Genomic DNA, 24332 nt, shown 5'->3' with positions numbered 1-24332 from the left:
TTATCTGTTTAAAGACTTCCGTTTGGATGGCTGGCGGGGGTTATCAGATTGATCTTTTGATCCACCAGGTAACCAGTCCTCTTCAGGAAAAAAGGAATGTGCTGATCGTTCAACCATCTCGTGCTTTAAAGAATGTGCTGAAGGACTCGATACATCCAGGTGTGGGCCCTTGTTTTTGGGTTCCTCAAAATTGCTGCAAGTTGTTCGTCTTCTCTTTTCTTACCCCCCCTTATTTATAATGGTTAATCTGCTTTTTTACATTAGTGCCTGCTTGGATCTAATAGAGCTGTCAATGGGCCGTGCTTGGGCCTCCCAAAATTAGAATTTTGAATGTGCCCGCCCTGAAAGAGTTCAAAATCCGTGCTGAGACGAACCCCAGGCCCGGCCTGTTGACAGCCCTAATTTGTGATAGCGCTGGCATGTGTGCATTGACACGTGTTGCACCTGAAGATGAAAATTTGCAAGTGGGGCACTTACAACAAGGGTGGTGGCATTTGTGAATATCATGTGGGGGCACTTTCTAAGGAGAGTGATATCCACTCATTCATTTATAAATTGACTTTTGTGAGTATGGGCAATAAAAGAGGGCAATTTTTTTTTTTTTTTAATCTCAGAAAATGAGAAATTGGAAACAATGATTCCTCAGTGGTCCGGGATACCCATGCAGGCAATTCACGGTGCCAGTGTGATCTACTAAAATGAAGGGCGTGGATTACCTTAGTAATGGGTCGAAAGTTTGACAGCCGTGGTAGATTTTGAAGACGTGGATTGCCTGCAATTGGATTGGATCAAAGCATCTGTATCCTTTGTGAATCTCACTCTAAAGATTTGGAAGAGAACTTTGTGATTCTCACTGTATCCCACAAATGCACTCTAAAGCCATACGGTTTTCTGGTATCTTCTGCAACAGTCTCTGAAAGGAGAGATATCTTCAGTTGTGGCCGAATACGGTTAATAACTGTATTAACCGCATAATAGGGCCCACCATAATGTTTGTGTTATATCATCCTATCCATCCATTTTGCTAGCTCATTTTAGGACATGGACAACACGAAGAAGATCCAAGATCCAAAAATCAAGTTGGTCACACCAAAAGAAACAACCGGAATGGAAACGAAACGCCTCCATTCGACGCCAGCCCATGGAGTTGATGGATCAGGCTCATCCATGTGGGAATCACCTAATAAACGGTTTTAGCTCCCTTCGACAGCTTTCGCATCCTCGAAGACGGAATTTCAAACAACCGTCTTCCAAACGTGAAACCCCAACCTTGGCTGGACCTACCGCGATATACTCACAAAACACTCTGTCCATCAGTTTCACCGACTCATGATAAGGACGTGCGACTAAAACGATACCATCCACAACGTAAGCGGGCCACACAAAGAAAGAGATGGTACTGAATACCCACCGTTAAAACCTTCCTGGGGCCACTGTGGTGTTTTTATGCCATCCAACCGTTCATCGCGTCCCTCCAGGATGAATGGAAAGGAAATATATGTCTGACCCCGAGCATCTGTGGGCCCCAAAAACGTTTCAACAGTGGGAGTTCACTCCCTTGTGGTGTGGCCCACCTGCCTTCTAGCTCATCTTCTTTTTGGTCCCACGTATTGGATTTCACGCCGGCATCGCCATAGGCTCCGTAACTTTTGGTTAGGCTTGGCTGGAATAAAAACCAATGAACGGAGTGGATTTCTATTTGGTATGACCCATCTATGGCATGGATTAAGTTGAATTTCTGGATATAGGGAATATTAGAATTATAATACAATGGGCTGTTACTTTTAAAACCAGTGATGCGGGTGCGACCCTGATTGTAGGGCCCACTTTGATTTATGCATTTTATATCCACGGCGTTTTTACAGCTTATTTTAGGTCATTTCCTTAAAAATTTAAGCGGATGCAAATTTCTTGTGAAACACACCACAGGAAACAACGATCATTGAGCACCCACCATTCAAAACTTCCTGTGGTGCACTGTAATGTTTATAAACCATCTGAGTTACATAGACTTGAGTGAAATGAAAAAACAAATGTCATCTTGGCCCAAAACTTTTGTGGCTCATAAAAGGTTTTTAGTGATCAATAATTACTGTTTCTTGTCATGTGGATCACCTGAAATGTATATCCTATTTCTTTTTAGGATCATGCCCTAAAATAATATGGAAAAAATAGAAGAAGACGGACGGTGTGGATATAGAATACATACGTCGAGGTGGGCCCTACTATTATAATCACGAGCTAAGTCGCTGTGGGGCCCACCGTGATTTATGTATTTTATTCACCCCGTCCATCCATTTTATCAGATAATATTAGGGCTTTAACCTAAAACTGAAGGATATCCAAAAAGAAGTGGACCAGACCACTGGAAACAGAAATTTTAGATCAAGCTTATATACGTGCTTTCCCTTCATCCATGTATGTTTGATCTTTGAAAGAATATATTAGAAGATACTTCGGCCATGAAAATCATTATTCTCACTTTTCCTATAGTGTGGTCGACTTGAGCTTTGAATATACTTCAATTTTAGGTTCAACCACTAAAATGAGCTTAAAAATTGGATGGACGGCATGGATAAACCATGGGCCAAACAGAGTTTACTCAGTACGCAAACCGATATATTTCTAAAGATCCAAAATCTAATTAATTTCTGAACTGTTGTAGAACGCACACAGAACTGAAACCAAAAAATGGGTGTAGTAGGGTTACAACACTTCACAGAGCGAGTCGGAGATGGTAGCGGCCAACCCCTTCTCGATGCCGACGACGGAGAGGAACTCATGCACGTTCAGCCATCCGTCGCCATTGTTCTCGACAACCACCCTCCAGAGTCTCCAGGCACCCTTTACATCTCTACCAAGTACGTAACACATCATCCACCTCTCTCCCTCTTTTCATTTGCTTCTCACTCTTTCCTTTTTCTTCTTCAGGCGGGTGGTGTGGTTGAACGATTTGGATCGGGAGAAAGGCTATGCTGTTGATTTCTTGTCCATTTCTCTCCACGCCGTTTCCAGAGATCCAGAGGCCTACTCGTCTCCTTGTATTTATACGCAGGTATACTCCTCCCTCTCTCCCTGTTTTTCTTTTTGGTATATAGGGTTTTGTTGGGTTGCTGTTTGAGCTTACTGTAATCTGAAGAAATTAGGGTTATGGTTTATCAATTCGGCATGGGGTTTATGTTTGTAGAGAAGTGATGTTTTGCAGCTCACGTCATTGAAGTTCAATTTAGCTGCCTTTTCGTGGTAACGTGGTGAACTTTTATGGGGATTGGGACTGTGATGTAGGACGTGCGTGCCATAGATGCATTCTTAGCACGGCTGGACCAAAAGACGCCTAAACGAAAGTGGAAGTAATCCGTTAGAACTAGACCCAGTCCTATGTAGGCCATGTCATAACTGGGTCCCAGGCATGTTGAGTTTGAAGAAATTCATTTTGGGTATGGAAAATTTGCCATTTGAAGTTTCGACCGTAAAAAAGCCGTGACTTTTGATCCGGGCATTGTTACGAAACGCATAACCTATCGATCTTTATGTAACGACCCTTACAGGGTCAATTGGCTGCTATGAGTTTTGCTATTTTGGGTAATTTTGAATTAGGGTTTGTGTTTTCTTTATTAGTGGCGTAATCGAGAAATCATATACACATTGTTCAATAAAATTTCCAAATTTTCTCTCTTTTTTTCTTGTGGACTCAAGAACTCTCTTTGTGGATTCAAGGTTTTAGTCACTTGAGGAAAATGGTGATCTCTCTTATTATTTCATGCTCTTCCCTACGTCAGACTATTGATTTGGTGGGATACCACGTGCATGGGGTAAAAATTGGAGTTATTGGACAACTCTAACCACCCAGTTGTTAGTTCCCTTTTCATGGATAACTTTTGATCATGTTTGAGATAATGTTCCCTATAATGTAACTTGATCGGATGGGTACCATAGTTCTATCCCTTGCATTTGGAGGCATAACTTATTCACGAGGTTGCCCACCAGGTCAGAAGTACTGATCATTTACACATTTGCCACGTGTACTGTTCACAACCCCGAGTGTAGGGTCGCGATGTAGTAATAACTCGGTGAGAACGAGGTCGAATCCATAGGGAATGGAGTACACGACCTAGAACTAATCTAAATCTAACGGTTTGTCTGGGTTTTTAATCTAGAGATGAATAAAAATGTTTTGAAATAAATAAAGATAAAAAGACTAAGAATCCATGAATCCACCTATAGCAATCTCAATATTCAATCTACTTGATTCAGCGATAACTCGATTGTAATCGAAGTCCTATCCTATCCAATTGGATGATGGAGCAGTTAAAATATAATCTTAACTTCTCATTAGTTTAGTTCCTAAATATCCGTCTAATAATAATTGCAATGATCGTGGGGACTTCAATCATCCACCATGCCCATAGACAATGGTGAACAACGACTTGTATAGATCACACAATTCCAAAGCCAATAAGATCATATCAAAAGCTTTCATAGAATCTACTGTAATTTCAGTCACAATAAATCATAAAAAACTGAAAATATATCCTTATTTAAACTAAAACTTAATGGAAGTTCAACATATACTTGAATCAAAGCAAACTAAACATAAAAATAAACTATAGGTTTCATCCCTTAGCCTTAGCTAAAAGATTAGCTTGAGAAGACTAACATCCTATAAGAAAAACAAAAAGATCTACTAGAACCCGTGAAGAAATCGAGGTAGAAGAACGTTATCGACGCTCCACCTAGGCCTTCTCTCCCTTTCCAAACCCTAGGGGACTTCTTTAAATAGCATTGCAACTCAAACTTTTGCATCGCCTCAGAAAAGTTTGTAAACCGCCTCAAATTTATGCAGTCATCACGGCTTCGATAGTAAACTTCGATGTCATCGAAGGTTTTCGATGATAAACTTCGATGTCATCGAACGTCTTCAATGCCATCAAAAAATCATCCAGAACTGTCAAGCAAGTTTAGCTCGAAATTCCTAAAATTATCGATGTCATCGAAGACCTTCGATGTCATGGAAGTATATTTTTGGAATTTTTTTCGGACTTTCTCTTTTTACACCCAGAGTTTTAGAATATCATTTTTCTAGTCAATTTTCAGGATTCATTTTCTTCACTTCAACTCTTCGATTATCTTCATACCTCACGTGGTTTCCTTGGATCTTTGGCGTGTGAATTCTTCATTAATGACTTGCAAATCTCCAATTCTTCATTATCTTCTTTTGAGCTTTAAATCCATCATTTTTAAGCGTATATTTATCATAGGCTTCCGAATCACCTTGCATGACTAAAACTTATATAATTAAATTGAATTAACACTTAAATGTCAAGATAAAAAAAATATAATTGAAGGGTTAAATATGCAATATTTGAGTCTCAACATGTACCATGAGGTGGAAGCTGCATAATGGCATTTCTTTATGTTTGTATCATAGATTAAAATCTAAATGTGTGTTTATATGTATGTGTTTCTATTTGTGTGTGTGTGTGTGTGTGTGTGTGTGTGTGTGTGTGTGTTTATACGTGGAATTATTTGTATTCCGAATCACTATTGGTTGGTGTTTTGAGAAGGAAACTAGAAGAAATTTTGCTGCTTTTCTCATTTTGTTGAGGGATGTGGTGGCGCTTGGACTCCAATCAATCGAATTTGGATTGTTTTGCTTATTCTTTGAAACTATTGTGAGTGATTATGTTTAGGGTTGAAAGTCGGGCAGGTTGAGTCGGGTTGGTGCTCAACCCTAACCCAAACCAAGGTTCCTATACCTCAACCCTAACCCAACCCAACCCAACCCAATCTCGGGTTGGGAATTCTCAACCCAAGCCCAACCCAAGTGGGTTCGGTCGGGTTGATCAGGTTGGTCGGGTATATACATGCTAACATTTTCGTTATTACATTAGTTTATTATATTTCAATATAGGACTTATTTTTTGTATCTATAATTTTATTAATTATATATGTGATTATTCATTATAAAGAACTTCATTTTTTCTTTTAAAAAACAAGCTAAAATATAAGACAACTACTCCTTTAAAAGTCATGTAGCATAGCATGAAGTCTATTTGGGAGAGAGAAATCTGGCATATCTTGTTAGCTTGAGTCCTTGGAAATGGAAATGAAGTGGACAAATGAGACTCGACATCACTAGTGTGCCTTCAACACAAACGATCCACACTCAATTATAATTTATAAGTAACTTATATATTGATCGGGTTCGGGTTGGGTCGGGCAACCCGAGACCTCAACCCGAGCCCAACCCAAGTTTTATCGGGTTGGTGTTTGTATAGCCCAAGCTTAAGATCGGACCCGAAATATCCTGCCCGAGCCCAACCCAATGTCGGGTCGGTCACAGGTCAGTCGGGTTGAACCCGACCAACTTTCAGCCCTAATTATGTTCAAGACAATTGCTCTTCTCAATAGTTGATTCTATCACTTTGCAACGAAACCTATTGATGGAGTAGGTATGAGACTTTCTAATTTTAAATTTCTTTTATCATCGTCGTTGTCGTCGTCATCATCATCATCGAAGCCTTATCCCAATTAATTGAGGTTGGCAACATGAATCATGTTCCACCATTCTCTATCAAGGCTAGACCTTCAGACCATATGTCATCAAGTCTTTTCTTACTACCTCCATCAGCATCCTTTTGGGCCTTCGCCATGCCCTTTTAGAGCGTTTGACTTGTACCAACTCAATCATAGCCGGCGCGGCTCTTGGTCTCCGTTGCACATGACCAAACAATCTAAGTTTACTTTCCCTCATCTTATTACCTATTAGTACTACTAAGTTCCCTCCACTCTAATATATTCATTTCCACAGTATCCCAAATTGGTTACATAATGACCGTTATGTAACGGTAACGGTTTACACTTGGTTTCAGCTACTCATCGATCTTGCCACTCATGTAGATGGGCCCCACCATGATCTATTTGGAATTGGATTGTTCACCAAGTGGGGATAACCTTGGATGGCTCAAAATTGCACCAATCGGACCATCATGGCTGTCTCGACAACAGCCTATAGATGAAAGGTCAAAGGAATATATAGGAAGTGGTGCACATTCAATGATGAAAAATCCATATCAGGTGGGGCCTTCATGCTCATATTGGCAATTAGACAAACAGATAAGAATTGTATTGGATCATTCCTCATACATGAATGTACTGTTCTAAATATATCAAAGCATAAAAGATGACCAGCCACACTTTACGGGACAAAATGTTGGGCAGTTAAAGAACAATATTTTTGTGGATTACTCGATGCACGTGGGTGGTGGGTGATTGCGTGCATCCGTAGGGAATAGTTTCGCCTCAAAGGGACAGGGACACCTTGTCGTTAGTAAAAAAAAAAAGAACAACATTTTCATAGGATGAGTTTAGCTGAAATGAGGATGTTGAGATGGATGAGTGGCAAGATGAGAAAGGACAAAATTATTCATTGTAATGGTAACGGTAACAGTAATGGTAACGGTGAATTTACCCTATCAAGGACCATATATTTACTACAGTGTTTTGAATAGCTTACGTTATGTAGCCTGTGGCTCATGGTTCGTGGCGTAGCTTAGCCGTAATGCTATTTAATTCATGAAAATAGCTTACACGCTACATAGCTTACATTAAAAGTTAACTTTCAATAAAATATTAAAATCAATTAATCTTCTCAATAATTTTTTACATTTTCCATTGTCAATAAAAATTAGTTAATCTTTTCAATGATTTAGTAAAAATAATACAAGTAAGAGTGGTAAATCAGTTCCTTTGCCCTTTCTTTATCTTTCTATTTAATCTTTGCTAAAAATTTTCCTATTAGTTCAGGTTATGTTTGGTTGTACCAAATATCATGAAATTCCATTACTAATCAGTAATTTGGTGCAAAATATCAGGAAGTTTCATGATATTTAGTGCAACAAAGTGCAACCCTAATTAAAGATATGCTATGCCACTTATTCCTTATGCTTTAGAGAGGTGAATGCTACGCTACATGCTATTTGCTATTTAAAACGTTGATCCTTAGTTAAACAATTGGTCATCAAATCTGTTCTTACTCCCTCCATCTACGTTCTTTTGGATCATTCCCTTGCCCTCTAAGAGCTTTCAACTTGAATGGTCTCACTCCTTATAACTGGTGTAGTCCATTGCACACGATCAAACTCTTTAAGTCTACTTCTCCTCATCTTATTACTTATTGGTGCTACCCCTAAGTTCCCTCGATGGCATTCGTTTTTGATTCTAACCTTCCTCTTCTTCTTCTTTTTTTTTCCCCCTAAAGGTTACTAAGATTTTAGTGAAAAGAAGGCATCGAGATGGTGCACCAACTACAACCCAAGAAAAGAGAAGCTAAAATGCTTCAAAACATCTATACATGAAGCCCACTTTATGACATATAATTTCACCTTCCTAGAAACTGTCTCCAACATGTTGCTCTCATTTCAAAAGCATCTCCCATTCCTCTCTCCCCACAATGCCCAAAGAACAGCCAACGGACAACCTCCACGCTACCATTGACTACTTCCCTAAGCCCACATTGTGTCGGGCCATAAAGAGGTCCCCAATTGAAGCCAACATAGACCAGCACAAAGGGGCCGTTTGGATGGGAGTAAATGGAGGGAATTGGCATTTGAGTGTGTTTGGATGGCAGTAAACGCATGGAAATGAAATGGGAGTAAGTGGGCCCATAAATGAAATCCTCTCTTTGAGAAAGGATTTGAAAGTAAATGGGGTGAAATGCCTTTTGAGCTCCCTCGGAGAGTCGCATGAGTAAACAAAGGTGCCGCTACGCACATGTCCACCATACACATGGCATGTTGATGATACTTCAAAACAATCCAATTATTGGCTACATCACTAAAATCACACCAATAAAATGATCCAAACCGTCCAAAGGTTGGCCATCTAAATTGAAAATGTTGACAATTTGCTTGTTTGTCATCCTTACATTTGTGGACCACCGGAGGCTCGAAATTTTCTCATTTTTGGCCAAATCATATATTTCAATGGGCTTATTACAATCATTCTGTTAAATATCACAGATGTATACTAATTTGGGATTTTAAAGCTGATTTGGGATATCACATATGTTCTTATGAATTTATTGAAAAATTCCAATGCATTCCAATTCTTCCCATTTACTCCCATCCAAACAAAATATTTGGATTTCAAATGCATTTCATTTAATCCCATCTAAACACAACTGAGTAAGCCATTTACTCCAAATTCATTTACCTCCAATTCCATTTCCCATTTACCTGGATTTACACGAGCCCAAATTGAACCACCTTAGGATGTCCTCCTACACCTGTTACATGAACAAACATTGAACAAAGAGGTGATTGGCCGACTTCGCGCTCTTTATACACAATAGGAAAATATTAGGAATAATCATCGCCTTCTTTTGGAGGTTGTCAGCTGTCACAACCCTCTTCCGACTTGCCATCCACCCGAATGTTAGAACCTTCGGGGGAACACCATAATGCCACACATATCTTGTACGAACCTCCTCACCATCCCTTCGCACATCACGAATCAAATAATAGGATCTGAACTAGAATCTCCTCGACTTATACATCCATCATGCTGTCTTATCCAGATCCTCTGCCACCGGACAATATAGTTGGAGCCACTCTAGAAGGGATACGTACTTCTCCACCTCATCATTGAGAAGGGCCCTACGGTAGAGGGGTGACCACCTTACAACACCGTTGTAAAAGTAGAAACAATTAGCGATGAGAATAACATGATTCAGTTATAGACGACATATTCTCGGAAATACAAACTTCAAGGAGCCCTCTCCAAGCCACACGTCCTCTCAGAATTCGATATTCTTCTTGTTACCTAAGGAGAACCCGACATCCTTTGCAAACTTCTGCTTCATAAAAATGACCCTATAGTGTCGATGCCCTGTAAGCATATTTGTCCTTGGTCCACCACGTTGTCAACCATACTTGTTGGCTATAACTTCTCTCCACAAGGCCCCATCCTTTGACCAAACCTCTAAAGCCACTTCCCCAAACATATCATGGTTCATTGCCTCCAAGTCTCAATACCTGCTCCTCCCTCCTCATAAGACTTGCAAACCTCACATCTTCCAACCCTTGCCAGAAGAAGTCGCGCCTTAGTTTCTCCAACCTGGCTTGCACTGACTTTGGGCACCTAAATAAAGACATGAAGTATAAGGGTAAATTTGACACTCGTTCATCTCAGAATTCTCATTTTAGCTACGCTTATCCTATGAACACGTTGTTCCTTGATGACCAAACATTTTTGTCCCATAAAGCATGGATGGTCTTATAGCTATCCTACAAAATTTCTCCTTCAATCGATTGCATAAATCTCTAAAGGCACATCTCCATTTCATCTACTTTGCTCTAATTTTGTGAGCAACATCCTTGTCAATCTCTCCACTTTCATGGATTATCAACCCAAGATATTGAAAAATGGTCATTTTGGGGTACTTCTTGTCAACAATCTTCACTAATCCTTGTTTTTGCTCCTATTGTTTTTAAAATTGCATTCTAGATACCCTGTTCTAGTCATTCGATTTTAAAACCTTTAGATTCTAAGCATTCCTCCATAGTCTAGCTTTGCGTTTATCCCCTTTCTCATCTGATTAATCAAACTTATGTCATCTCCAAGCAACATGCACCATGGGACACTTTCTGTAAATGCCTCATTAGTTGTCTACAACCAATACAAAAATATATGGGCTCAATGCCGACCCCTAGTATAAGCCTACAGCAACTGGATACTCACTCATCTCTCCACTAGTCATCTTCACATTTGTTACTGCCCCTCATACATATCCTTAATCATGTCAATATATCCTTTTAAGATTCCTTTCTTTCCCAACACTCACCAGATTAGCTCTCTAGGCACCATATCGTATTCTTTCTCTAAGTCAATAAAGACCATGAGGAGATCCCCCTCTCCTAACTTCAGTTTTTTCCCTTGTGGCCTGAAATTCAATTCACTCTTTCCGACTACAAGACATTTTGAAAATATTGATGCAAAGAAGTTATGAAAGATCTCATGTAAAGCTTGCCTTGGTAAACATTTGCTATATCTAATAGTGGTCTTTATTATTTTATTCTGCATTGTTTTTTTTGTCTGAAGTATGTTCTCCATGTTTCTCTTCCAAGATCGAGACAGAAGCTAGTGAAGATGAGGAATCAGAGGGCTCAGATTCAGAATGTAATGAGAATATACAACTCTCAAAGATCACTGAGATGAGGCTTGTCCCATCAGATCCCAACCAATGTATCCTTCAATGCTATACTTGTAATTTGCATTAACAGTTTTTGAAACATGAAGGCTTAATTTTATATTATGTTGTTTGTCATCATTTCCATGCCTTTACCAACTGCTAATGCAAGATTTAAACTCTTGGTTGGGTCTGGTGTCTGATTCCTTTACGTATGAATTTACATTTGTGACTTGTTGTATCCTGGCCTGCATCCATGTCTGTCGGCATGTCTTTGCATGAGTGTAAGTGGGACATCTTTGCATGCACGTGCGTCATGCATGAGGACTCTTTCTTTGTAGCATTTGGTTGGTATTTGCGTAATGCTGTAGGGTTCTAGGTCCATTTACATGCGTATATGGATGGGAAGTGGATTGGGTAGTGAAACCCACACCACCTCCAGTGGTGGTGAAATGATGTGGTGAGATTTGATTGGCCTGCTTTGATGTGGCCGTACGCAGTGTCAGACAGCCAAGTATGTACTCAGCCAAAAAGCTTTGAAAAAGGCAGCGGGCCTATGTACAGCAGGCCAATCAAATCTCGCCAAGGCATTTCTACATGGCCAATTTGCGGTTACTGCTTATTCCTTGTGTCTCATCAAAATATTATAACGATGTTATATGGCATCCTAGCTATCTCTTTTTTTTTTTTTTTTTTGTGAGTTGCTTGATACTCCAAGTGCATAAGATGCTTGATACGGACACTTTGAAATGGTACACAAAACCCAAATTAAACTATATATATTGTGAAACCCATTGTTGCCAAGTTACAGTCCAAAAATCAAATTGGTTGCACAATCTTAACCCTTGATTCTTTGAAACTTCTTGGTGGAGCTAAGACCATTGCATTTTTTTCTTAATTTTTCACTAATCTTATAGTTAGATAATGAAATAACCATAGTTTGTTGGTTCATTATATATCTAAACTGGTAGACATAATTTGGACAGTTTAATTTGTATTCTTATATGTCATGCATAAATTTGTAAGTAATATCTAAGTGACTGTGTATCATCCATCACACTCTGCCCGAGTATCAAAGTTCTCTATTTTTATCTGATTTACTTGTGTTAGAGCATGTTTCCATTAGAGGTACCTTCTTTTATGACTGCTATGCTTGCATCAATCTGCACTGGTTTCCTTGACATCTTTTTTCTTGTAGTGGATACTCTCTTTACCATCTTCTGTGAATGTGCCGAGCTAAATCCCGAACCTGTTGAAGGTGAGCAGTACTGCTGGTATTTGTATTGTTTTCCCATCTGACTTGAACTATATTTTTATCTATAGAGAAAAAGCTTAAACTGTAGTTTGTACCCATCTGTGATGTCTCCAGGGCAAGAGGAAGAAAACGAATGGATTTTCAGTGCTGAACAGATGGTAGATGATGGTAAGAGCATGGAGCATTCCTCTTTTATGATATACTGATTTCTTGTGAACTGTCTTCATTTAGTTTTGAGATTATTTTGCTCTTCTTATAAAGTATGTTTGCTCCGCCCAGGGGAAGAATCTGAATGGAACTTATCTGAGAATCCTGCCAATCCCATTGGCTATGCAAATGGGGATCATGACCTAGCTCGTACGGTGCTTGAGGTATGTTATGGCTCTCAAAATATTTGTAGGGACTTACTTTCGTTTAGTATGTCTGGAATTACCATATTTGCTTTGAGCAGAACAGCCATTGTGCTTGTTTCTTCCATTTGCAAAAACAAGCTCGCTTCCCGTGAGGAGCTGCTTTAACAGATCTTCTCCTTTCTAACCTGTGGAATGGGCTTTCCAGACTTCCAAAGAAACTTCTGCTTTCAGTTTACAATGGGGTTGTTTGCATAGGCACAATTGCTGTTTGCACCATTTTCCCACTGGTGCCTTGTATATTTCGGGTTCTTTGGTTACTTATGAAGTGTGATGCATCTACCCAACGAGGTTTGGGCGAATGGTCTTCACCGTAGGTTTGCTCCCTACAGGTGAGGGTTCGATTCCCCTCCTTGGCTTTACCCGATACACGTGGTTATGGGTGATTGCGTGTATCTGCAGGGATTAGTCTCACTTCAAAAAGAGGTGGGGATACCCTGTGTCTTCAAAAAAATAAAAAATAAAAAAATGAAGTGTGATGCATCTGCTGTGGAAGCTAATCCAGTGTGCCTCTGATGGGCCGTGTGAAGTACCATGCCTCCATGTCATTGCCGCATGTGGCATAGAAGGACGGGATTAGAACCAGTTGTTAGGGCCGATAGTGAATGGGCCAGACCTAAAATGCCACTGTTTGAACAATCCTAACCCTTCAATCAGCGGCATGTGATTGGATATTGAAAAACAATTTATTAGATGGTTAGATTTTCAGTTGATGGCAATCGGTGGAGTACCTTTTTTTTTTTTGGGTTAGCTTGTTAGTACAGCCCACTGTCAGTTCACAGTTAGCCACCCCCACTAGGGAATCGATACCAAGACCTCAGTGTTGAAATGAGGTATCTTTCACTCAGTCTACCACTTGAGCTATGGATCAGGGTGTATCAGTGGAGCACCTACAAACCTGTGCGATGCATGCTTTGGATCATCATATACATGTTTCACATGTACAAACACAATAAGGAAGCCTGAGAATTTGGTGCCTCCTAAGCCATTGGGTCTCTTCCCTCCCCTGTGATGCAGTTTTTATTTTATTTTTTATGTTTTTACACAGAGCCTCCCCTGTGATGCAGTTTTATATTTATCTATGTGGTTTTTTAAAACTATTCACTTCTATGTATCTTCCTTTTTTATTTCTTGAAAGTTGTGACGATATCATCATCATATCCTTGTTCCACTGTTATCTTTTGTGGCTATCACGGTCGCCGTCGTCATCATCATCATGTATCCTTGAAGTTTTAAAAATATATGAGCAATAAAACTATAATGGTAATTACCCGCCAAGGTTTGGGCGAATGGCTTGGGTTGTGGGTTTGCTCCCCACAGACACAAGTTTGATTCCCCTCCATGTGGATTACCTGATGCACATGGTTGGCGGGTGATTGCGTGCATCCACAGGTAATAGTTTTGCCTCGAAAGGGGGTGGGGACACCCTGTTGTCATTTAAAAAAAAACACTATAGTGGTAATTTGTTTAGTTTTTAGGTTTAGTGGCTAGAGCTAGATAAGAGTTGAACCGAGTCAAGCTTGGCACGGCTTGACTTGGTTCGGCTAGCAACAAACCCCAGCTCGAACTTGGCTCGGTCCTCGAGCCTGACTGGCCAGCTCGGCTCGGTTCGGTTAGTAGCTCGGACTAGCTCGAGCTTTCTAGTGGAGTGTGTTACTGGTGCGGACAAAGATGCAGACAATCTAGATGGACGAGCACGCTGTGACAAGCTTGGACAGAGGCAGAAAAGGCCGGAGGAGGCAGGGTCGGGGCTTGGACAGAGAGAAGAGAAAGAGGAAGGGGAAAGGGGGCTAGGGCTCGAGGCGGTGGCGCTCGGGCATAGAGAGAGAGAGGGGAAAAGGGTTAGGGTTTTGGGCGAGGGCGCCCGGGCTTTCGAATAGTAAAGGGGGGTTAGGGTTTGAAATTTCAATTCATATTAAGTGACCGAGATTGAGCTGATTCGATTCGAGACATGGTTAGGCCAGCTTGGACTTGGCTCGAAGTTTTTTTGAGTTCCAAAAAACAGCCGACTTGGGCTGAACCCAATTTCTAGCCGAGTAAAGTTGAGTCGAGCTTTACCGAGTCAAGTCGAGTGAGTTAACCGAGCTAACTTGGTTCGTGTCCAGCTCTAGTAGTGGCGATTGATTCGTCTGAACAATTTTGTATAATGTAATGGCCACTGGGTGAAAGAGTGTGGCTATATATTGGGATATTGCTTATTCATTATTCCTCATGAATGTGGGAAGTCTACGGAATATCTGGATTGTAATACAACGAATGCTAATATTCAGCTCTCATCTCAGAAAAGATTGCGAACCTTGTGAATTGTGACACATTGTCCTTTCGTGACCCATTCTCACAATATAATATGGACAAGAACTAATAGGTGATGATGTCAAGATTTAATAACCTTTGGTATTTATTTCATGGGGCAAACTGATGACCATAACCTGGATCAAAGAATTATATGGTCCTTGAGACTAGGATATGCATAAGTTTTCTGTTTGTATAAGTGGGACCTATGTTTCAGTGATCCAGACCATGGGCCTATTGTAGCCCACCATGGAAGCGCCATATCCCAAGAATCTTCTCATGAAGACAGCCCAAAACCTACTATATACGTGGCCTCCATGCAGATGGCCTAGAAAATAAAGCAAAGGTTGAGATTCAACTGCAAAAGGCCCAAGATGGTAGTGGATCTTCCAATCCTGCAGATTGTTGGAGTATGGTTCATCCATAGTGATACCCAATGGCCAATGGTCTGGCTCCCTGGATCATGGACCCCACTTCTACAAACTGAAAACATTGGTATCCTTGCATATTCTGGGATCAAGGATCATATAATTCCTCAGATTTTTAAGCCGCAAAATCCTTTTCCACTGTGTCACATTCTTGTTGTAGAAAGTTCTTCCTGTAAAGTTGTCCTTGAGTGAGAATTCTACAGCAAAGTGGCTGGGAGAAGTAAAATGAAAGGCAACACCCCCAATTTGTTTCAAGCAAAAACTGTTTGTGATGAATTGCAACCAAAAATTCAGAAAATGCACCTCAAAATGATCTTAATTTCAGAGTTTCTAGTCAAAGAGCCTTAGTTACAAAAAGGTGAAGGTGTTAGACACCCCTCTTTGCCCACAAATGAGGGGTCTCTGTTGTATGACCTTGTCCCTATTGTTCATATCCATAGGCATACTCGTACCTATATCCGTTGTTGGATGACTGCAATTATGTTGTAACTACTGAAGTCGGTCCTCTTATATCCAAGAGGCATACTGTATCCATATGATCCATCATCCATGTCCATATCTATATTGCGACACAGAACTGGAGTTGTCCTGTCCACTATTGATGTCCATGGATCGCACACTACATGCTAATGATTCCTCAGGGCGACTCAGTCACTACTTGCTGTAATGATCATACAACTTCAGCTGAGAAGCCTTATTGGGACTGGATAAGAACCATGTTCTTCATCCTGCTGTCATGATTAAACTCTCTCAAGTATCAGTTGTAGTGGTACACAATGTACTTCATCAACGAATGGGCATGATCAAACTCTCTCCTTGTTAATGGGTAACACAGTCCAACACACATTGTACTTCTTCATCAAGTTATTTCTTGCCTTCATAAATGCGCTGCACCATTGTCTGTGACAACTAGACAACAGTCTTCGTCTCCACTGCCCTTATTACGTCTTTAATCAACCCATATATATAATTTACATTCTTAATCTCATTTGATGCATCAACAGACTTAAGGAATGTGGTTGTCCCTCTATAGTAGACCATACAATTTATAAGGGACAATTGAGTCGGTCATTTATGTTCATCACACGTTAGTGTTTGTCATGAAGCGAGTTCTAACCCATCACTCAGTGGCAGACAGCGCGTTACAACACTGAGGTCATGGGCTCGAGTGCTCATGTGGTGTGTTGGAAAAATCTACCTCATCTCCACCACTCATCATCCAAGTATGTGCCCGGAATCTTATGTGAGGAGGGAGGGTTCACACTTGACCCCACACCTCAGTAATCATGTTCTTAAACTATGAGATAGCACTATCAGGAGGCACCTAGTCATAAATAAACCACATGGCAATGTACATTCTTATCCTCTTCCTTAAATCCCCTCTTGAGAACATGTCACTCAACTGCTTTTATGTCCCCCCTGCTTTGTCGTAAACTGCCGAATCCAATGATGGATCCGGCATGTTTAGTGTATACGTCGTAAATTGCCCACTACTCTTGCCAATCTCTCACACAGACTCTTGGAAAGTAGGCCTACTCGACTGCCATCGCCTCCTTTGGTCCAACTCCGATGCTCAGCCAAGGACTCCTAAACTGCCCATCTATACACATAATTATCATACCACTCCACTCTCCTTAAACCTCATACAAGATGCGCTAACTCCTCTCTATATACTCCATTTCATGCTCAACCCCCTCTTGCCTCATCATATTCACCCCTTTCTTTAGTACTTCCTCCATCAATACCCCCACCTCCTTCAGAATACTAGGGCAATCAACAACATTCCTACGCCTGCTTGCCAGGTGTTTCTTCAAAGGGGACACCCCACCACACCCCGACACATGGCCGCACTATTTGCATTTTGACGCGAATCAATTATTAGGAAGTGCCCCATGCTGCCGACCAATGTCTAGCTGCCTTTCTTTCCCACTCATTTTTTACTTGCACAACTGCAATAGAGAAATTAAGTACCTGGGCTTGTTTGGTTTTCCAATTAAAACGGTAAATGGTTGTAAACGGGTGATGATTACTTACTCTTGCAATTGTGTCGTAGCATCACTTACATTCCACTGTAATGATGATTTTGCTACATTGTTTTACCTATAAATCAATGTAAATGACATGCCTCAGAATCCAGGTACCCGAGTAGGGCTAATCAATACCTAAATTCCAAGCACGTGAGCTAAAATTAATACATTATCATTAATGCACGAGCAAATATTCAATTTCACAAAGCTATGTACATTCAAATTAGAAGATAACTACTAATTCCAAAGTTAGTTAAAAAAAGATTGTACCATACCATCTACAACTTAAACGACTACTTAAACTAAATCACGTAACTTATTACATTAACATTTAAATTCCAAATTAAACCTAATAACAATGCAAACTAATAATAAAGGCTCGCCTACTCGAAATAATCCAACTCGGCACCTGTATGGTTTAAATTAACGTGAATATAACAACTCAGTAGGATTGTTTCATACACAAATATAATGTTTCTAAATTTGTATATATTTCATTAAGCAAAAAGATAAATTTGAAACAAAAGTAAACAACATAGTTTATGATAAAATCGAGTACAGAGAATACAAATATGATATGCATACGATACTATCCATGAATCCACATAAATAACCAAATAAACATCAATTATTAATTATAACACCGTACTTAATGTACGACCACGTTGCATTAACACTCACGCACCAATACCTTGTGGTGATGAACCCCTTGATACGTTAGCTGGTTTGACTACTGCTCTAGTTGTACTTCTGACATATATCCACGCATACAATTGTACTCGTATGCCGTACACAGGAAATTCCGAAGGATCCAACGGGTTGTAAGGTCTTTCACCCAAGGGATACGATTGCCCTACTTGTTGGATTTAGGTGCCTTACCTGCTCATAACATTTTTTTTTCCTCTCTTTCTTTTTCATAAATCAAATGATAATGATGGATGATATGAACGTAATAAAATTTGTACAATGGATACATTTACAATAAGTAGCCTCATTTAAACAAAATACAATGAATTCATGATTTTAAAATAATATTGTAGAATTTTAGTGTTGTTAGAAATTAACCCCTGGAATTGTCTGGAAATCAGGCCGTTAACCGTAACAGACTGAGATTTGCATTTACAGGAAGGTCCAGGCTGCATTTTGTAAAAGTCTGGGAATTTATGCCTGAAACCCTTGACTTTGCTGGAATTCCTATTTTAGCCTTGAAATTTTGATTTTACTCAATTTGGTAATTAACTTGTTAATTTAATTCTAATAATTTTAGAATTAGATCAAATCTAACAATTATATTACTTAAAATTTAAAACAGACTTAATAGTCATCAATAATTTAAAATAATTTAATATATTATCAAGTAATTCAATAAAAAAAGGTTAAAATAGTTTAAATGATTTAATTACCAACTAAGTTTGATGATTTATATAAAAAAAAACCAATTCTAAATTATCCAATTTATTATAAAACTAATAATTCACGTATTAGGATTAACTAATTTTTTTGTAATTAATTAAATATATAATTCAATTAATTAAATCAGTAAATATAAATTTAAATCAATCTCTTAGAGTTTACTCAACTTAAGTTTAGATTTAATTTATCAATATGAATCAATTATCTTAAAATCTTAGAATCTAAGCTGAAAGAGTTGATTTATTTATTTAATATAAGAATAACCCCCCCTTAACCATTTTTTTTTTGTAATTAATTAAATATATAATTCAATTAATTAAATCAATAGATATAAATTTAAATCAGTCTCTTAGAGTTTACTCAACTTAAGTTTAGATTTAATTTATCAATATGAATCAATTATCTTAAAATCTTAGAATCTAAGCTGAAGAGTTGATTTATTTATTTAATATAAGAATACCCCCCCACACACACACACAATTATTATATATATATATATATATGTACACAAATTACAATGCATAAATAATTAGATTCTAATTACCAAGCTTTGATAAGGAATAATCCGAAGTCATCTTAACTATTAATATTTGAAATTTTAGTTCTAAATCATATTAAATAAATAAATTAAATCTTTCAGCTTATGTTTTAATATTCTAAGATAATTGTTTCATATTGATAAATTAAATCTAAATTTAAATTGAGTAAACTCTAAGATGTTGAATTAAATTTATATTTACTGTTTTAATTAATTAAATTATATAGTTAATTAATTACAAAAATGGTTAATCCTAATATAAAGATTATTAGTTTTATAATAATTGGATAATTTAGAATTGATTTTTTTTTTTTATAAAGCATTAAACTTAGTTGGTAATTAAATTACTTAAACTGTTTTAACCTTAAATTATTGAATTACTTGATAATATATTAAATTATTTAAAAATATTGATGACTATTATGTCTGTTTTAAATTTTAAGTAATATAATTGTTAGAATAATTAGAATTAAATTAACAAGTTAATTACCAAATTGAGTAAAATCGGAATTTCAAGGCTAAAATAGGAATTCTAGCAAAGTCAGGGGTTTTTGATATAAATTCGCAGACTTTTATAGAATGCTGCCTGAATCTTCCGGTAAATGCAGATCTAAATCTGTTAACAGCTTGATTTCTAGACAATTTTAGGGGTTAATTTCTAATAGTACTAAAATTCTGTGATATTGTTTTAAAATCGTGAATTCATTGTATTTTGTTTAAATGAGGTTGCTTGTCGTAAATGTATTCATTGCGCAAATTTTATTGTGTTCATATCATGCATCATTATCATTTGATTTATAAAAGAGAGAGAAATGGTGTGAGCAAGTAGGGCGATTGTGTCCCTTAGGTGAAAGACCCTAAATCTAGCAAGCAGGGCAATTGTGTCCCTTAGGTGAAAGGCTATACAACCGGTTGGATTCTTCAGAGTTTCATTTGTGTATGGCGTATGAGTACAATCATGTACGTGGACAAATAGAGCAGTAGTTTAACCAGCTAACGTATAAGTGGGTCCCTCACCACGAAGTATAGGTGCTTGGGCGCTAATGCAACCTTCCGGTAAATGCAGATCTAAATCTGTTACAGTTAACAGCTTGATTTCTAAACAATTCTAGGGGTTAATTTCTAATAGTACTAAAATTTTGTGATATTGTTTTAAAATCGTGAATTCATTGTATTTTGTTTAAATGAGGTTGCTTGTCGTAAATGTATTCATTGCGCAAATTTTATTGTGTTCATATCATGCATCATTATCATTTGATTTATAAAAGAGAGAGAAATGGTATGAGCAAGTAGGGCGATTGTGTCCCTTAGGTGAAAGACCCTAAATCTAGCAAGCAGGGCAATTGTGTCCCTTAGGTGAAAGGCTATACAACCGGTTGGTTTCTTTAAAGTTTCATTTGTGTATGGCATATGAGTACAATCATGTACGCGGACAACTAGAGTAGTAGTTTAACCAGCTAATGTATAAGTGGGTCCCTCACCACGAGGTATAGGTGCTTGGGCGCTAATGCAACGTGGTCATACATTGAGTACGGTGTTGTAATTAATGGTGAATGTTTATTTGGTTATTTATGTGGATTCATGGATAATATCATATGCATACCATCTTTGCATTCCTTGTACTCAATTTTATCATAAAATATATTATTTACTTTTGTTTCAAAGTTATCTCTTTGCTTAATAAAATATGTACAAATGTAGAAACTTTAGAATTGTAAATTAAACAATTCTACTGAGTTGTTATACTCGCGTTAATTTAAATTATACAAGTGACGAGTTGAATTATTTCGAGCAGATGAACTTTTAGTATTAGTTTGCATTGTTATTAGGTTTAGTTTGAAATTTTAAATGTTAATTTAATAAGTTAAATGATTTAGTTTTGAGTAGTTGTTTAAGTTGTAGATAGTATGGTACAATGTTCTTTAATTAACTTTGGAATTACTAGTTATCCTCCTTTAATTTGAATGTACATAGCTTTGTGAAATTAAATATCTACTCGTGCATTAATGAAAATGTATTAATTTTAGCACATGTACTTGGAATTTGGGTATTGAGTAGCCCTATTCGGGTACCCGGATTCCGGGACGTGACAGTAAAAATGGTAGGAAAGTGTAATGATCACAATTTACTTTACCTACTTTACAAGTGTATTTAACTCTCGATTTACGAGCCATTATTCCTATTTAAACAAACACTTGGATATGATAACGATGGCTTATTTACTTTGCAATTCGTAGGAAATTGGAAAACGAGGCATGCCCTCAGAAACAATAAGTAACGTCATCTGATTAATTTTTAAGATATTTTTACTTTTTTTGTATTTTTCTTTCGGTTTTTAGTAATAAATATTCCATTACCATTTATTTAATGCACTAATATTTGTTACACACACTCACTAATAAATCAATTGCACTTAATCTATGTTAAATATACTTTTAAAAAATTAAAACTTTAAATGTTTTTTTATTAAATATTTTTTATTGTCATAAATAACCACAAAATTGTGGCTAAAAACTTTCGTCAGCCTACAGTTGTTGCTTATAATGATAAATCAGTATATTGTAAAAAAATTGATTTTTAAATTATTTTTTGCTATGTTTAATGATACACACACACACACACAACTAGGATGTTGTGTTTTTTTTCCCAATCTGTAAATCGGCTTACAACTAGAGTGTTCTGAATTTTTTGGCACTGTAGTTTCAATTTAAATGGGTGAAAATGGAAAATTTTGGGGGATTTTCCCCAAATTCAAAGTACGGAGATTAAAATCTGTGATTTTGCATCCAAAAATCATGCATAATCATGGATTACAAACATGTTTCAACAAGTTTGAGCAAGAAATTTAGCAAAAAACGAATAAAAACACAATTTCTTACTGAATAGCTTTCCGACCTTTCCAGCCTTTGATTTTGATTTCTCACCCAAATACATGTTTTATTCCGCAATGATTTGAAATGAGTTGCCTAAATTGACTAAAAACAGATCTCAGCAAAGAAATTGGAGAAAGTTGGTAATTTTTTTAAATTTATTTATTTTTTCCTTCAGTTTGAAGTGGAAGGGGAGCGTTGTCCACGTATCATCGATTATTTATCACATGGATCAACAATACATGGAATATATATACTGGGGAGGACTAATATCGTGTGATATATCGTCGATACCAAGGTGTTTGTATATTGTATTGGTCACTGACAATACTGATAATATCAGCTGATATTATTGATACTGCAAACACTAGTCTCTACTTTGATGAGGTAAAAAAATCAGATTTGAAAATGAATTTTTTGTATGACAAAGTAAAAGGAATGAGAACTGAAAATGTTGTGCTGATTTTGTTAGAGCCTCAGCCTTAATCATTTTAGCTTTGGCCTTGATCGGCTTCAAGATTCGAAGGAAATTTTGGTAAATTAGAGTTTCTGCTAATGGAGGATATGTAAGCCGTGTGTTGAAGCCATAGGGCTTAGGCATATTCTTCTCCCACTATAGCTGGAGAGATCCTCAAAACTTCCATGTTTCAACCTTCAAAACCCTTGAGCTTTTTATATTGCTTGCTGAGCTTTGTACATGTTGAAGAATTTGGCTAAATGGATCAAGACCCTGCACAAAGTGGGGCGTCTATACTTCCGTCTTTTGTCCAACCAACATTATCATTGGCTGTCTGGGTTGGGTTTGTTACCTACTGTAGGGGTGTAGATTTCCCATTCTGGGTCTGTTTTGAGGTTTGCAGTATTGCTAAGGATCAGAGGTCATGTGAACTTATTTTAATCTAACACCATCTACTGATACAAAGCTTTAGCTCTTTATAAATGCAGACTTCGTAGATTGTACCATTTAGAAGCTGAAAATGAAAGATGATTTCCTCTCAAAGCTATGTGATATTACAGGCTTTTATTTATTTATTTTTCCTTGAACTCTTTTCCTACATATTGCAGCTTCACATCGATGATCAACGGTTTGAGGATGCAGAGGAAATCGAACGTGAGGCCCGCAGTGGCCATCAGTGAGCTCTATTGTATTGCCTCATCACAACCAAATTTCTTTTTTGTTCACTCCCAAAGAGTTTGATGTAGTGGTAAATCTTTTTTCTCTCCCTCTCTCTCTCTTTTTCTTTTTTTTTTTTGAATAGTGATCTATCCATGATAGGCCATGCTAGACTGATGTTGTAAACAGAATTTTTCTGCAAAATAGGGTGGAATGTAGCATTAACTGTATTGGAGGAGTCCGTCAGATTTTAACCAATGTGTAGTTACTGTGGCCCAGGCGCAAATGTACATTTCAACGCCGACCCGTGGCTAATGCTTCTTAACCATCTGTTTGTAGGGAAATGACATGGTAGAGCCGGTGGAATGATGCCTTTCTAGTGAATGTGGCAGAGGAACTCATCAAATGGAACCATCCATGTAAGTGTGGATCCCCATATGTTCAAAACTGCAAATCAGTAGATCCTAGCCTTCCAATTTGTGTCCATCAAGCTGGTGGAAAAAGCAGAATCTGCTAACCATCAACCATCAACAGGGAGGAGTACATAAAAAGTTATGGCTATGATGTTTGATAGGTGCAGTTTTTGAATAGGGACCCATATCCATGATTGGCTGCTGTACATGGATGAGGCTAATTGAGAAGTTCCACTGGCATGGTTTGATGGGGGCGCTACCTTGTTCTGCTGGTTTTACCAGTTCCATCCTCACCGTATGTTGTATATTAGGGCCGCAGTAGTTGTGCCAAACCCTTTTTAGGGTGCAGGGCTACTACTCAAGACGGGGTGAGCTCTTCCGTCC

At 38.0% G+C, this 24332-nt stretch overlaps 1 protein-coding gene across 1 annotated transcript; it reads left to right on the top strand.

Moving 5' to 3' along the window:
* The first annotated feature begins 2648 nt into the window (after positions 1–2648).
* LOC131248376 (chloride conductance regulatory protein ICln) lies at positions 2649–23776 on the top strand. Its single transcript, XM_058248644.1, has 7 exons — positions 2649–2861; positions 2932–3055; positions 11127–11244; positions 12387–12446; positions 12558–12611; positions 12723–12814; positions 23487–23776. The coding sequence occupies exons 1-7, from the start codon at positions 2692–2694 to the stop codon at positions 23556–23558; spliced, it is 690 nt and encodes a 229-aa protein (XP_058104627.1). The 5' UTR covers positions 2649–2691; the 3' UTR covers positions 23559–23776.
* The last annotated feature ends 556 nt before the right edge of the window (positions 23777–24332 follow it).

The sequence above is a fragment of the Magnolia sinica genome, chromosome 6 (assembly GCF_029962835.1).
Source record: "Magnolia sinica isolate HGM2019 chromosome 6, MsV1, whole genome shotgun sequence".
Lineage (NCBI taxonomy): Eukaryota > Viridiplantae > Streptophyta > Magnoliopsida > Magnoliales > Magnoliaceae > Magnolia > Magnolia sinica.
The sequence above is the reverse complement of the archived record's forward strand: the minus strand, read 5'-3'. Positions and strand labels throughout refer to the sequence as shown.